Source organism: Myotis yumanensis, unplaced genomic scaffold (assembly GCF_028538775.1).
Source record: "Myotis yumanensis isolate MYYU_CA2020_CCGP unplaced genomic scaffold, mMyoYum1.0.hap1 SCAF_12, whole genome shotgun sequence".
NCBI lineage: Eukaryota > Metazoa > Chordata > Mammalia > Chiroptera > Vespertilionidae > Myotis > Myotis yumanensis.
In genome coordinates, this window is record NW_027223763.1 from 58,661,375 (window position 1) to 58,676,836 (window position 15,462).

Genomic DNA, 15,462 nt, shown 5'->3' on the forward strand with positions numbered 1-15,462 from the left:
GGCTGGGTGTCTGCGCTCCCCGCCTTCACTGGGCTGACCCAGGAGGGGAGGAGCAGGAGCCGGAGGGGGTGTTGGGGGTGGGGTGGGTGGGGGTTGGAGCGCGAACCATCCCGAGCCAAGACAAGCAGCACATTCACAAATAAGGCCCCCACCCCCAGCGCACGCGCTCCCATTTAAAGCCGCCGGGCGCCGCGGCCACAGGGCGGCTCGGAGGACGCGGCGGTCCAGCGCCACCCAGCCCCGCAGACTCACCCGGGAGTCCGGCCTCCGCAGCCCGCGAGGGAAGCGGCTACAGGTTCCGAGAAGGGGTCTCGCCTGGGACTGCCCCCTCTTCCCCGCGGGGGGACATGGCACGCCCGGCCGCGCCCTGGCACTCGGCGCTCGCGGTCCGCATCTTCGGCAGCACCTGGTGGCTGCTATTTGTCGCCGGACAGGTAGGGCGCTCTGCGCGTTTGGCGTTCCTCCCTCTCCCGGCATTTTTTTTTCTAGTTCGCGCGGCGGCGGAGAGCGCTCTCCCCAGCGAGGATCTGTCCTGAGACCGCGCTGCTACCCGAGCTGGGACAGGTGGCGCGGGTTTGGGGCTCAGGCGGCCCCTCGCGGCGAGCCCGGGGCTGGCGGGGTCAGATCCGCGCGGAGCCTCAGCCCAGCCTCCGGGGCCCCGGCTTCCCGCCCGCGCGCGGGTCCTGCCTCCAGCTGGGCAGAGTCGGGGCGAGGAGGCGGCGCCTGAGCCGGGGTGCGGCCTTCTCCCGGGGAGCCCGAGACCCCGCACCCCTCCAGGACGATCCTTCGCGGAGCCCCTTCTCTCCTTCGTGGCGGAGGCTCAGGCCGCATTGGGAGGCTCGGGCGCTGGGACACTCGTCCTTTCCTTGACCGGTGAACTTCTGACATCGTCACCCTGGGCCCCCCGCGTCCCTGGGTCGCAGCAGAGCGGGGTAAGAGGTGCGGACGCCAGCCCAGGTGGGCTCTCTGGCGCTCTGATTCTGGCGGGTGCACGAGGACGCGTCCTCACCACGCCCCTTGGAGTTCTCCTAGGAGGCTGTTTCCGGAGCCAGAAGAGGTGTAGGATTTGGGGAGTTCTCCTGAGTGGGTGGCTCAGGCCCGGAGGCGGCACCCAAGGGCCCTGGGAGAGTGTCTAATCCACAGTCAGCTTGGCCACGGTTTATTCCTGAAGGATCCGGCAGGGAGCTGCTTAGGGAAGGGCCGGGTGTTAGTCAAACCCACGATGCGTGTAGTGTCTTTGGCATCCAGGCTTCCAGAGTTAGGTAACTTTTGATTAAACCGCACGATTTAGGCAGTTTGTACATAATTTAGCCTACATGAATTTGGTCTTCACAATATTACTTGGGTAATTCTGGGAAAATGCCCAAATACTCTTGGCCGGAATTATGGCCAGATAGCCTCCCTTTCCTCTGTTTTGCTTATGGAGACTTGTCCAAATCGGGGGATTTCCTTCTCTTGCTTTTACTTAACTTTAGAAGCTTGTTTCTGGATCTTTATTTTAATGGTCACTTTGATTGGAGTGGTGCACTTTCTGAGGATGAGCAAGGACCAAGAATGATGGCTAAGAATGGCCTAAGGCAGGCTGGCCAGCTAGAGCTACCCTACCAAGGGACAGAAATTTTCAACAGGGAACACCTGCTTAGACTGGAGTGTTAAAGAAAAGCATTGCAAAAACGTGCCTTAATTATCAGCAAGCTGTATTCCCAACATGCTTTGCTCCATGGCTGCAGAATTAGGATTGCCTGTGGGAGCTCTTGGAACTCCCTGGCTGGGGCCACACCCCAGCTAGATTGCATTAGAATCCTTGGGGGCATGGGGTATCAGAATTTATAAAGCTCCAGGTGATTTTGTGGTGCAGCTGGGTTGAAAACCATTGTGCAAAAATCTGTTCTATAAAATCATGATCCCAAAAGGAAACTCGAAGGAGAACAGTAAAGAGGGCCCAAGAGGCAGGTTCCAGAGGGCACCTTTAACCTGGAGCTTCCAGTCCTGAGCTGTCCCTCACTAGCTGTGTCATTGTGGTCAAGACCCTTAACTCCATTTCCTCACCTAGGCAGGTTGACATCTGACCCAAATCAAGACAGAATGCCTTGTCTTGTTTCCAAATATCCACAGGGGTAGAAATTCTTACCCCTGAGATTTGGGTAAAATATCTGAGAATATTTGATTCCAGCAAAATGCATAATGAGTTTCTTAGACTTATGGGTTTGTGTTTTTTTGTGTGTCTGTTTTGTTGGTTTTTAATTTATTTTTTATATTTGCCCACTCTGCCTTTTCAGACCTATTTCAAGTCATTTGGTGCTTTTCGGATGTTTAGGATTTTCCTGCCATTACACACCTGTTCCTCCTTGCTCTGCTTGTCAACCAATTATCTTCTGGATGAAGATGATGAAAGCAGAATTGAGTGCGTGCACGTGTGTGTGTATGTGCGTGTGTGCGTGTGTGTGTGTGCGCGTGTGCGCCCACGTGCGAGAGCCTACATTGGAAGTGGTTTATTGTTTAACTCCAAATGACTTTTTCTAGTTCCACTTGGCAGGGCTGCTGTCCACATGTGAGGAGCCTGACTAAACTTGTCAGGGAAGGGATAGAAAAGAGTTTGAAGTGGTAGATGGTCCTGTCTCCTGTTAGAATGCAATACTTTACAATTAAGTTACTCAGGTGTTGCTCAGAAGCAGCTGACCTTGCACCACTTTCTAATGTCCTCACTTAGTTTATTTTAAAACCACATGGGCATTATGTCTAACCAGTGATTACACAGACCAGAAATTTGAGGGTACATAATAATCAAGAAAAAATTCTATCACCAATAGCAAATACCAAATAATTTGAAATTGTTTGGAATTTATACATTCTTTAAACAGGTTTTAAATCAACACTCATCCATGAAGGCATGACTACCAGAGTTATCAAACCATGTAAATATACTAGAGGCCCAGGGGGGCAGTCAGTGCACATCATAGCGACCAGTCGTTTGGTCGCTTAGGCATATATATATCCAAAGAATGATTTAATGCAAGTGAAAATTATTTGGAAATCCCACCATTTTTTCTTTCTTTTCACTGAATTTCTGCTTTTGTGCTGGCTGAATCACCTTCCTAACTTGCAAGATTCTTTTCTTTCCTTGTGAAACTTGAAGGTAGCTCATTAATTAGGTTCTTAATGAAACTGATTATTTTACTGATACCACCTTCAGTTCATCAGCTGAACCCAAATTCATCCCATTGCCCAAATTGCTCCCAGGTAAGGAAGTAGACTAGTATTGGGGTTTTAACCACTAGGAGTTATCACCTACTTAATGATTGCTACTACGTAACTATAGCAATCCCTGTAAAAATAAACAAGGTTGTGGCTAGATCAACACAAATCTGTTATTGCTTAAAAATACCACTTAAGGGCAATTCATGTTCTTTTGTTGATGTATCAGTGATAGCTCATTCAAACATTAAGGTTGAATATTTTCATTTACTATGTGTTATAATTGCATTCTTGTTAGGAATTCAGTAGGAAGTAAATAGTTCCAGGATGGCTGGAGAGAATTTGTGCCTTTATGGGCACCTGATTTTCAGTTAAAAATTTTGAAGGAAAGAAGACTTGTTTCTTTTGTTATTCCTCTTGTATGTCCTTGCTCTTGTTTTATTTTTAACATGATAATAATTTTGCATGGTTAAAAAAATTATAAAGGTTTATAAGGAAAGAGCAACTTCTTGCCCTAGTCAGTCTTTTCTTTTTGTTGTTGTTTTATGTTATTTTGAGGTATAATTTACTTACAGTAAACCGCACATCTTTAAAGTATACACTTTGGTAAGTTCTGACATATGTGTAAACACAACATCATCATTGCAGTTTCCTCATTACCATTTGCAATCCCTCCCTGCCCTTCCTGGCACCGAATGTCACCAGGCAAACAGTGATATACTTTCTGTCACAAAAAAATAATGTATCTTCTAGAATTTTGTGTAAATGGACTCATACAGTGGGTACCCCCTTTTAAAAAAATATATTTTTATTGATTTCAGAGTGGAAGGGAGAGGGAGAGAAAGATAGAAACATCAGTGATGAGAGAGAACCATCGACTGGCTGCCTCCTGCACACCCCACGCTGGGGATCGAGCTCGCAACCCGGGCATGTGCCCCCAACCGGAATCGAACCCGGGACCCCTCAGTCCACAGGTCGACACTCCATCCACTGAGCCAAACCAGCCTGGGCGGTACCCCCTTTTTAAAAAATATTTTTATTGATTTCAGAGAAGGAAGGGACAGGGTGAGAGAGATAGAAACATCCATGATGAGAGAGAATCATGGATCGGCTGCCTCCTGCATGCCCCCTACTGGGGATCGAGCCTGTAATCTGGGCATGTGCCCTTGACCAGAATCGAACCTGGGACCCTTCAGTCTGCAGGCTGACACACTATCCATTGAGCCAAACCAGCTAGGGCGGTACCCCAGTTTTTAAATGTTTTTTTTCTTTCATGCAGCATAATTATTTTGAATTATCCATGCTGTAGCATGTATCAATTAATTCCGTTTTATTCCTGAGTATTACATTTTATGGATACACTATGGTTTGTTGTCCACCAGCATTCCCCTGTTGGTGCACAGTGTGTTTACAGTTTTTGGTAATTACAAATCAAATTGCTATGAGGATTTGTATACAAGTCTATATGGACGTGTCGTTTCATTTGTTTTATTTAGGATTGGAATGGCTGAATCATTGGTGTATGTTTCACTTTTTAAGAAACTGTCAGTTTTCAGAAGATTGTACCATTTTATTTTATTTTTTATTAAATTGATTGGGATAACATTGTTCAATAACTATACACACACACACATATATATATATATATACACACATATGTACATATATATAATATACATATATACATATATATATAATACATAATATACATATATATATAATACTCAGGTGCACAACTTTATAATATGACATCTGTATACTCTATTGTATGCTCACCAACTGAAGCATAGTCTCCTTCCATCACCATGTATTAAAACCCCTGTATCCTCTTCATACTCCCCACACACTCTTTTCTCTGGTAACTACCATTTTGTTTGTGTCTATAAGTTTTTTAAATTGTTTTGTTTGTCCATTTGTTGCTTCCTGTTTTATATCCCATATATGAGTGAAATCATATGGTTCTTGTTCTTTTTATTCTGATGTATTTAACTTAGCATAATACTCTCAAGATCCACCCACGTTGTCACAAATGGCACCATTTTATCTTTTTTATGGCTGAGTCATATTCCATTGTATATTCCAGTATATGCACCACATCTTTTTTAATCATCCATCAAAGGGCACTTAGGTTGTTTCCATGTCTTTGCTATTGTGAAAAATGCTGCAACAAACACAGGGGGTACTTACATCTTTACGAATAGTGTATCCAAAATTTTCAGGTAGATACCCAAAAGAGAGATTGCTGGGTCATATGGTAGCTCTAGTTTAAATTTTTTAAGGAACCTCTACATAATGTTTTTCATAGTGGCTGCACCAAATTTACATTTCTGCCAGCAGTCTGCCACGGCTCCCTTTTCTCCACATCCTCTCCAACACTAGTTATTCCTTGTCGTATTGATAATAGTTACTCTAACAGGTGTGAGGTGGCCCATTTTACATTCTTGCTGGCAGTAGATGAGATTTCCAGTTCTTCTGCATCCTTGCCAACACCTGGTGAGGTCAGTCTTTTATTGTAGCTGTGCCAGTAGGCATACTAGTAGCATGTTCTGGGTGTTAATTTGAAATTCCCTCATGATGAATTATGTTGAGCATTTTTTTTTTCATGGATTTATGTAGAATCCATATATATTCTTTGGCAAAATTTTCTATTAAAATATTTTATCCATTTCTTATTGGGTTATTTGTTTTCTTATTATTGAGTTCCTGAGAATTCTTTATATATTCTGGCTATAAGGCCTTATCAGAGGTATCATTTGCAAATATTTTTTCCCAATATGTGGCTTGTCTTTTCATTTTCTTGACAATGTTTTGGATGAGCAGCAATTTTTAATTTTGATAAAGTTGAATTTGCCTCATTGTTGTGTGGTGTGTTTGTTGTTTTTTTTTTTGTAGATTATGTGTTTGCTCTTGTTTTAAAGAAATATTTGTCTAACCTAGATCATAGAAATGTTCTCTTTTATAATTTTATGGGTTACATTTAGTCTATGTTTCATTTTCAGTTAATTTTTGTACGTGATGCTTGATATGGAACAAAATTCATTTTTTGACCTATGGGTATTCAAATGTTCATTTTTTGAAAAGACTGTCCTTTCTCCATTGAATTTCCTTTGTACCTTTGTTAAAAATCTGTTGCTATACCTGTATGGGTCTATTTTTGGATTGTGTATTCTATTTCAGTTAACTGTATGTCTACTGCTATGCCAGTACCACACTATTATTAACACTATAGCTGTACAGGAAGTCTTGAACTCAAGAAGTGTGATTCTTCCTACTTATTCTGTTGTTTGCAGGACATTGATTTGCTATCTCTTATGAGTTTTAGAATCAGTTTGCCAATTAAAAAAGATGTGTGCAGGAATTCAATTGGGAATGTTTTAATCTATAGATTTATTTTGAGAGAATTAGTCTCTTAATGTTGTTTCATAATTCCTGAACATTATATAACTCTCTGCTTAGGTCTTTCTAAATTTCCCTAAACAATAGTTGGTAGTTTTCACTGTACAGGTCTTACATATTTTGTCAGAGCCTATAGTAAGTATTTCATATTTTAGATGCTCTTTTAAAATGGCACTATTTTTAAAATTCTGTTTCTGATCCTTGTTAGTATTTTTAAAAAATTGATTTTTGTATGTTTGTATTTTCTTCAAGCTTACTAAACTCATTTATTAGTTGCAGTAGCTTTTTGCTATATCCCACCAATTTTCTACACATATAATCATGGCATATGCAAATAAAGACAGTTCTTTACCAATCAGGATACTTTTTATTTCTTTTTCTTGTTTAATAACACTGGCTAGCACCTACAGTACAAGATTGAATAGAAGTGGTGTGAACAGATATTCTTGCCTTGTTCCTGATCTTAGGAAAATATAATTTGATGTTTCCCCATTAAGTATGATGTTAGGTGTAGGTTTTCTGTAGATGCCCTTGAGGATGTTCTTTTTATATTTTTATTTGCTGAAAGTTGTTATAAAATATGGATGTTGGCTTTTGTCAAATGCTTTCTCTAAATCTAATTATCATATGGTTTTTCATTTTAGTGTGTTATTGTGGTAAATTACATTGATTGACTTTCAAATGTTAAACTCACCTTGCATTCCTGGGATAAACTCAATTTGGTGGTAATATATTATTCCTTTATTTTTTTTACATTGTTGGATTCAATTTGGTAAGTTTTGATTAGCATTTTTACATCTTTGTCTATGAAGGATACTGGTTGTAGTTTTTTCTGCAATATCTTTGTCTGGTTTTAGTTTCAGAGTAATACTGGGCTCACAGAATAAGTTGTGAAATATTCCTTTTTCAATTTTCTGGGAGAGTTTGTAAATGATTTCTTCATTAAATGTTTGGTAGAATTCATCGGGGAAGCCATCCAGACTTTGAATTGGCTTCATGTGACGATTTTTAACTATAAGTTTAAATTCTTGAATAAATATAGAGTTATTGAGGTTATCTATTTTGTTTTGAGTTAGCTTTGGTAGTTTGTGTCTTTCATGAATTTGTCTATGTCGTCTAAGTTGTTGAATTTATTTTCATAAAGTAGTTCATAATGCCTCATTATTTTTTCATAATATAAAACTTCTAATATCACCTCTATCATTCCTGGTTTTGATCGTTTATTCATTATTTTTCCTGATCAATCTTCTTAGAGGTTTATCAATTGTATAGATCTTCTCAAAGAAGTAGCTTTTGGTTCCATGGGTTTTTTTCTATTGATTTGTTTTCTATTTTATTATTTTCCTCATCTTTATTTACTTTTTCCTACTATTTTATGTTTCATTTGGTCTTATTTTTCTAGTTCATTATGCCAATGTTATTGATATGAGACATTTAATGTTTTCAAATATAGGTGTCTAATGATAAATTTTCCCTCAGTACTGTTTTAGTGGCATATCAAAATGTGTTTTCATTTCTTTTTTAGTTAAAAAAACTATTTCCCTCCGACTTCCTCTTTTACCCCTGTATTTTGAAGTGAGTTGTTTAGTTTCTAAAAATCTGGAGATTTTCCAGATGTCTTTGTGTTACTCTTTTTCTAATTTAATTCCAGTGTGGTCAGAGAACTCATTTTATATAATTTTAATCCTTTTAAATTAATGAAATTTGCTTTATGTCCCAGAATATGGTATAATAAATGTTCTTATGTATATTTAAAAAGCATTACATTTTCTACAAATTTGTGTCTTCTAAATTTTCCTGGTCAGTTTATTGGGTGGAGTATGTGTAAATGTCAATTAAGACAAGTTGGTTGAGGGTATTATTAAAATATTCTGTATCTTTACAGATTTTTGTATACTTACTGTATCAATTATTTTTTTAATATATTTTATTGATTTTTTACAGAGAGGAAGGGAGAGAGATAGAGAGCTAGAAACATCGATGAGAGAGAAACATCGATCAGCTGCCTCCTGCACATCTCCCACTGGGGATGTGCCCACAACCCAGGTACATGCCCTTGACCGGAATCGAACCTGGGACCTCTCAGTCCGCAGGCCGACGCTCTATCCACTGAGCCAAACCGGTTTCGGCTACTGTATCAATTATTGAGAGAGGGGACTTGCAATCTCCATTTACCATTGTGGATTCGTTTATTGTTCCTTGAAATTTTTGCTTTATTTATTTTGACGGTAATTGGATGCATAAACATTTAGAATTATGTTTTTGGTGAATTGACCCTTTTGTCATTATTAGATGACCTTCTCTATCCCTGGCAATCATCTGTGCTCTAAAATCAACTTTGTCTTTGTCTTTATTAATATTAGATAATGTTTTTAATCTTTTGAGATTTTTCATGTTAGTTACTAGTATTTCCATAGGTCTTTTTCTTCTTTTGAACTGAGTTAACATTGGTTTATAACATGATACAGGTTTAAGGTACACAATATTATAGTTCAACATCTGAATACACTACAGTGTGCTTACCACCAAAGCTGTAGTTTTCATCCACCATCACACAATTGACCCCCTTTACTCATTTCACCCTCTTTCATAGTCCTTACAGTATACCTTTAATGTGATTTATCATTCACCATTAGACTTTGATTATGATATAATTCCCTAATTCTCTTTCACATCCTACTTTGACAATCTTTCATGATCTTCTATCACATTTTAAAGACTCAATGGTCAGTATTAATATATTGTAATGGCTACAGGTGAAGTGGTATTATTCCATTTTTTTCTAGCATATTTTCTTTTTAAAACACACAAAAACTCATAGACTCAGCCCTGGCCAGTATGGCTCAGTGGATAGAGAGCATCAGCCTGCGGACTGAAGGGTCCCAGGTTCGACTCTGGTCAGAGGCACCTACCTCGGTTGCAGACTTGATCCCCAGCCCTAGTTGGGCATGTGCGGGAGTTAACCAATGAATGTGTCTCTCTGACATCTATGTTTCTCTCCCTCTTCCTTCCACTCTCTCTAAAAATCAATGGAAAATATCCTGGGGTGAGGATTAATAAACAAACAAACAAACAAACAAACAAAGGAAACCTCATAGACTCAGACATCGTATTTTTATTACTAGAAGGAAAGGGGAGTGAGGGGAGGAAATAAAGGGTAAAGGAGGTTAAATATATGGTGAGAAGGAGATGACTTTGGGTGGTGAGCACACAATGCAATATACAGATGATGTACTATAGAATTGTACACGTGAATCCTATATAATTACATTAACCAATGTCACCCCAATACCTTTAATTAAAAAATAAAAAGCTTTATTGAGATGTAATACATATATCATACAATTTGCCCATTTAAAGAGCACAATTCAGTGGTTTATTATATTCTCAGATATGTACACCCATCACCACAGTGGATTTTAGAAATTTTTGTTACTCCAAAATGACACATTTACTCTTTAGCTACTACACTCCCATTCTCCACCAACCCCTGTCCCAAGCAATCACGAATCTACTTTCTTTATACATTTTAATACCCTGAATTTTCATCTGAATGGAATCATAGAATATGTGAACTTTAGGGATTGGTTTCTTTCACTTAGCATGTTTTCACAGTTCATCCAAGTTGCAGCCTATATTCGTACTTTATTTATGGCTGAAAAATATGGCATTGTATGGACATGCCACATTTTGTTTATCCGTTTGTCTATGGATGGACATTTGGATTATTTTCACTCTGGGCTGTTATGAGTAATGCTGCTATGAACATTCCTGTGCAAGTTTTTGTGTGAACGTATGTTTTCATTTCTCTTGGGTAAATATCTTAGGCTTTGTACGCTCTAGTACTGTATCTGCTGCAACTACTCAACTCTGTTTTTATAGCACAAAGCAGCAATAGGCAGTATGTAAATGATTGAACTTGGCGGTGTTCCAGTAAACTATTTACAAAAATAAGTGTTGGGCCAGATTTTGGCCCCCTGGCCATAGTTTGCTGACCTCTGAACTAAAGTTTCATGATGATGTGCCTTGGTGTGGGTAATTTCAATACAGCATGGTAAGTTCTTCATGTACTTGGAATAGGTCTATGTCCTGTAGTTCAGGGAATATTTATTTTCATGTGTCTGATACTTTCATTGCCAGCATTTTAAGTGTTTGCTTTTTGTGAAACTTGTTAGTTATTACGCCTCCTGAATTGACCATCTACCTTTTAAAATCTTGTCTTTATTGTTATAGTTTGTTGCACTTTCTAAAATACTTTCTCAGTTTTGCTTTTCAAGTGTTCTTTAGATAGATTTTCAACCAGTATTCCTAGTTGTAGGCAAAGCGTCACTACCCTCTTCCCTTTTGCAACAACAGGTGCCTCGGTCTGAAGCCTTTCTGAACTTCCCAGGCCAAATGGTCTTGCTTCTCACCATTGTATCCTTCTGCAGGCACAGTTCTGTCCGTCATTTACACGTCCTCCACCAGTTTTCCATATTCAAAAAATTTAGTGGCATCTTTTCTCTGCTGTTGTCTCTGTTCCAGTTCTCTTGCCATCTTTATTTACTTACTGTTATTTTAACAGACATTGGGGTGTTCCATCTGCAACATTTAACTGAAAGTTAGCACTGTTTATTCTTTATTTCTATTTTTTTGTCCTGATTCATCTCCAAATCTCATTAGCGCTCCTTCTGGTTATTATGCACACTTTCCAGCTATTCATACTTTTTGTTTCCCAGAATAAATATAAACATTGGTCACTTTTCCAAAAAAGACACTAAACTTGAGGTTTGAAGACCTTGGTTCTAGTTCTGGATTGACTGACCTGAGCAACTAGGAGAGTCATATGTTCTTCAGGGAAGGGAATCGATGTTTACTGACCGCTAGCCACCAAACATGGAGAGTACTTCCTCCATCCCCAGTTTTGTGTTCTAGTTTAAATCTTTCAGTCACTGCTCTCTAGTCCCTGCTTCAGTAAATACAGTCTAATCTATTTGCTCACAAATATAGCACAGAAACATAGTTTTACAAATTTTGAAGTTAATATTCAGAAACAGTTTTATGAGAGAACATGGAGTCAACATGATGTAAAGATCTGGCCGTAAAATATCACATGTGGAATTAACATTGATTCTGTATGGTGTGATTGAGGTTTAGGCATTTCTTTCTTTTTTTTTTTTTTTGTGGTGGAGAATGAAGATGAGGTGAAATGAAGGAGGAAATGCTTTTGAATAGTTAGTCATTCCATATCAGTTTTAACATTTCATTTTGCACCAGGATGACATCGCAGTAGAGAACGGTGCATTTTGGGGGTGGGGGGCGGTGGAGTGGGTGGTGCAGGAGCCATGTATTTCTGTTCAGCTCTGTTCATGACTATGGGATTCTATACCTGGGAGGAACCTTAGAGAGTTTTTAGTCTTATGCTTCACAAACTTCATTTTATGTAGGGATTGGTTTGGCCCTGTCACACAATTCCAAAGGTCACCAAAGATAGAGCTGTCCAACCAGAAGCTGAGAAGCTTTCAAATGGCCCCACTCTTAGGGATTCAGACTCAACCGGGAAAGGATGAGTCCTAGGATATTCCTTCTCCTCTTCCACGTATCCAAGAGGATTCAGGCACAGTTGGACCAAAGGCCACAATGTTGGGAAACACTGATCTGATCGGTCTTATTTAAGGACGTGAGAAATAACATCTTAGGAAGCTGAGTGGCATGTCCCAGTTTGTTAGTGGGAGAGGCGGGAGTGGACCACGCGTCTCATAACTCCGCTCAGTGATTTTTTCCCTCTAGAGCCCACACTGTTATTTCAGTGTCTAGTTACATCATGAACTAAAGATATGAACCACCAGTTTAAAGTGTCTTTATTTGTAGTAACCTCAGTTTTTTACAAATGGTTTTCAGATGTTTGGGAATAGCTTTTGCTCTCAGTCCCACTGCCTGCAGCAGAGGCATGATGGGGAGGAAGAAGGAAAGGAAAACCCCCAGCCCCTCACATAACCTGCTGGAAACTGGCTTCTGTGTATTTTCTTCTTGAGTCCTCATGCCCCTGGAAGATTAACAGATACTTATTTAGAACACTGTCCAAGGCATCCGGGAACTTGACACTTGGTGAAAGGGAGAGGACGTGCTGCTGAACACCTTCTCTCCTCAAGCGCGATGTAGCAACCGTTGCCACGTTCTTGGAGGGAAGGAAGGAAATGCTTCATGTGCCTGTGATTTAGGATGTTCTCCCCATCTCTGTGCCAATCCAGCCAAACCAAATACACGCTCTCCTGTGAGTCATGCACAGGGTCCGACGTAGTACTGCACGTGGAGAGGAAAGACGTTTTCTTTACTGAGAATAGTCATTGTTCAACCGTGTACGTTGAATGAACGATCATTGTGAATGTCCTTTCAGAAGTCAGTTGCGGAGACATAAGGGTTCTGGACTATTAAAGAGTATGTATTGATGTTTGCTGAAATTCATATCCTCATTTTGTAATGTTCCTCTTAAAACTGTATTAGTCAGGAAAGGCTACGTTATACTGTGGTAACAAATAGCCCCCCCCCAACTGTACTGGCTTAAAAAAAGGTGTATTTCCTCGTCAGGCCACACATTCTGGGCGGATTGTCAGGAGGGTTGGCTCACTGTGTGTATTCAGGCGTTGGTGTTGACAGCAGCTCCCATGGCTGCAGGCAGATGAGGAGAAGTCAGCTCTGCCTTCCTTAGGCTGCTAAGCGCTTCCCCTCACAGTGGCAGGTATCAGATCTGCTCACATTTTATTGGCTAAATCAAATTCAAGAGGGTTGAAAGTGGACCGATATCACAAACCCAGAGTTGTTATTTGATGGCTGTGGTTTCAGTTTTGCCAAATGAAAAGCATTCGGGAGATTGGTTACATAACAATGTGAATGCATCTTAACCATTTTACGGTACACTTAAAATGGTTAAGATGGTAAATTTTGCTTTAGTTTAAACCTCATTAGCTTTTCCAAACCTCCAGGCTTCCAAGATGTGGCCTAGATGTTTAATTTTTCTGACTCTGCTGTTTATATGTGAATAGAGGCTCTCTGACATTACTGTAAAACCACTTAACATTATCTTTGACTTACCATTTAATTAAAAAAAATTTATAATTGGCAAAATACACACAAACTTTACCATCTTAACCATTTTAAGTGTACCGTAAAATGGTTAAGATGCATTCACATTGTTATGCAACCAATCTCCCAAATGCTTTTCATTTTGCAAAACTGAAGCCATAGCCATCAGATAACAGCTCTCCATTCCCCTCACCCCTGGCAACCACCATTCTACTTCCTGTCTCTATGAATTTGACTCTTCTAGGTACTTCATTTAAATGGGATCATACAGTATTTGTCCTTTTGTGCCTGGCTTATTTCTCTTAGCATAGTGTCCACAAGGTTCATCTATGTTGTAGCATGCATCAGAATTTCCCTCATGTTTAAGGTTGATTAATACTCTTATTTGCCACATTTTGTTCCTCCATTCATCCATCCATGAACACTTGGGTTGCTTCTACCTTTTGGTTATTGTGAATGATGCTACTGTGAACAGTGGTGTTCCATTTTATGTCGGCTTTTTTTTCAGTATAAAAGAGAAGCAGCACCTTCTTCTCCATACATCTAATTGACTGTTGGAAAGGCCCAGGAAACAGTGAATTTAAACAATGGACTAACAGGTTCACTTTGGAAATCTTCTGCAAATGGTTGCAAGAGCTGAGCAATATACCACTCACCTCCTGTGCATGTAACTAAATCAACAGAGCCAATGGACTCTTGTGTTTGGTCTTGTATATAACCTGCAAATCTTGACATTTTCCAAGATAGGAGGCAGTATGTGGCTAGCACATTATTTTTCCTCTTACGATCCGGGAGCATGGCAAAAATAAATTATTTTCTTCCTTTTCATACATCTGACTCAAATACTGTGTAAAGGGAGGTCAAATATGAAACAATATGTAAAATGGAGGCATGCAAATTAATTGCATGCATAGCACAGATGCGTGGAGGGGCAGGGTGGAATTTTGGGAACGGTGTTGAAAGGAAAGGAAGTAGACCAGGATCCAAACTCTGCTTGCTACTTGCTAATTGCATGATTTTGGACAAATTAGTTACATAGCCTTTCTGAGTTTCATTTCCTTCCCTCCCTCACCACCCCCCTACCCCGCTCCCCCCCGCCCCAACCCCTTGAATGAAGAGCTTGGATTACATGCTCTTAGTGGGTTAATACCACTTAATCATAACTTCTAAAATGAAAAGGGGTTTCCAACCTTTTTCTAATGTGAGCACTTTTTTTCAACACAGAAAAATATTAATAGGTCTCTTTGATGGATTTTTTAGAAATGAAATCAGAGTATGGCAGCTCCTTTTCTTAACACTTTCAGTGGCTTTCTGTTGCCTTTAGACTAGTATTTCTGAACTTTTTTTTAAATTATTATTGCCTCCCCTTCCCCTCTTAGACATTTTCCTCTAAGCCAACTCTACCTACATGAGCCTTTAACACCATAAACCGTTTACCGGTGCTGTGGCCCATTGAAGGGCCTCAAACCATTGTCATTATTTAAGTTCTCTTCTTTCTGTTGAACCAGTTTTTCACTGCCTTGGGGACATGATTGCCCCCATTGAGAATGATGCTTTCCAGGCGTGGGGAACCTTTTCTCTGCCAAGGGCCATTTGGATATTTATAACATCATTCGCAGGGTATACAAAATTAGCCTGCTATATTTGGTCTAACGTTTAATTAATTCACCCCTAATGCTTTGGCTGGGCCACACCAAATGATTTCGAAGGCCTTATATTTGCGCCCTCCCTCCCCCCGCCCCGGACGTTCCCCACCCCTGCTTTAGACTAAGATTGAACATCTTTACTGGTCTTCAAGGCCTGGCATGA

General features: G+C 40.1%; 1 protein-coding gene across 1 annotated transcript in view; it reads left to right on the forward strand.

Annotated features, from left to right (window-relative positions):
* The first annotated feature begins 347 nt into the window (after nt 1–347).
* ADAMTSL1 (ADAMTS like 1) overlaps nt 348–15,462 on the forward strand; it is an 876,403-nt gene continuing 861,288 nt past the window's right edge. Inside the window, exons 1-3 of the mRNA XM_070429962.1 lie at nt 348–434; nt 490–733; nt 778–932. Coding sequence (XP_070286063.1) covers nt 348–434; nt 490–733; nt 778–932 — 486 coding nt within the window. The remainder of the gene's footprint in view (nt 435–489; nt 734–777; nt 933–15,462) is intronic.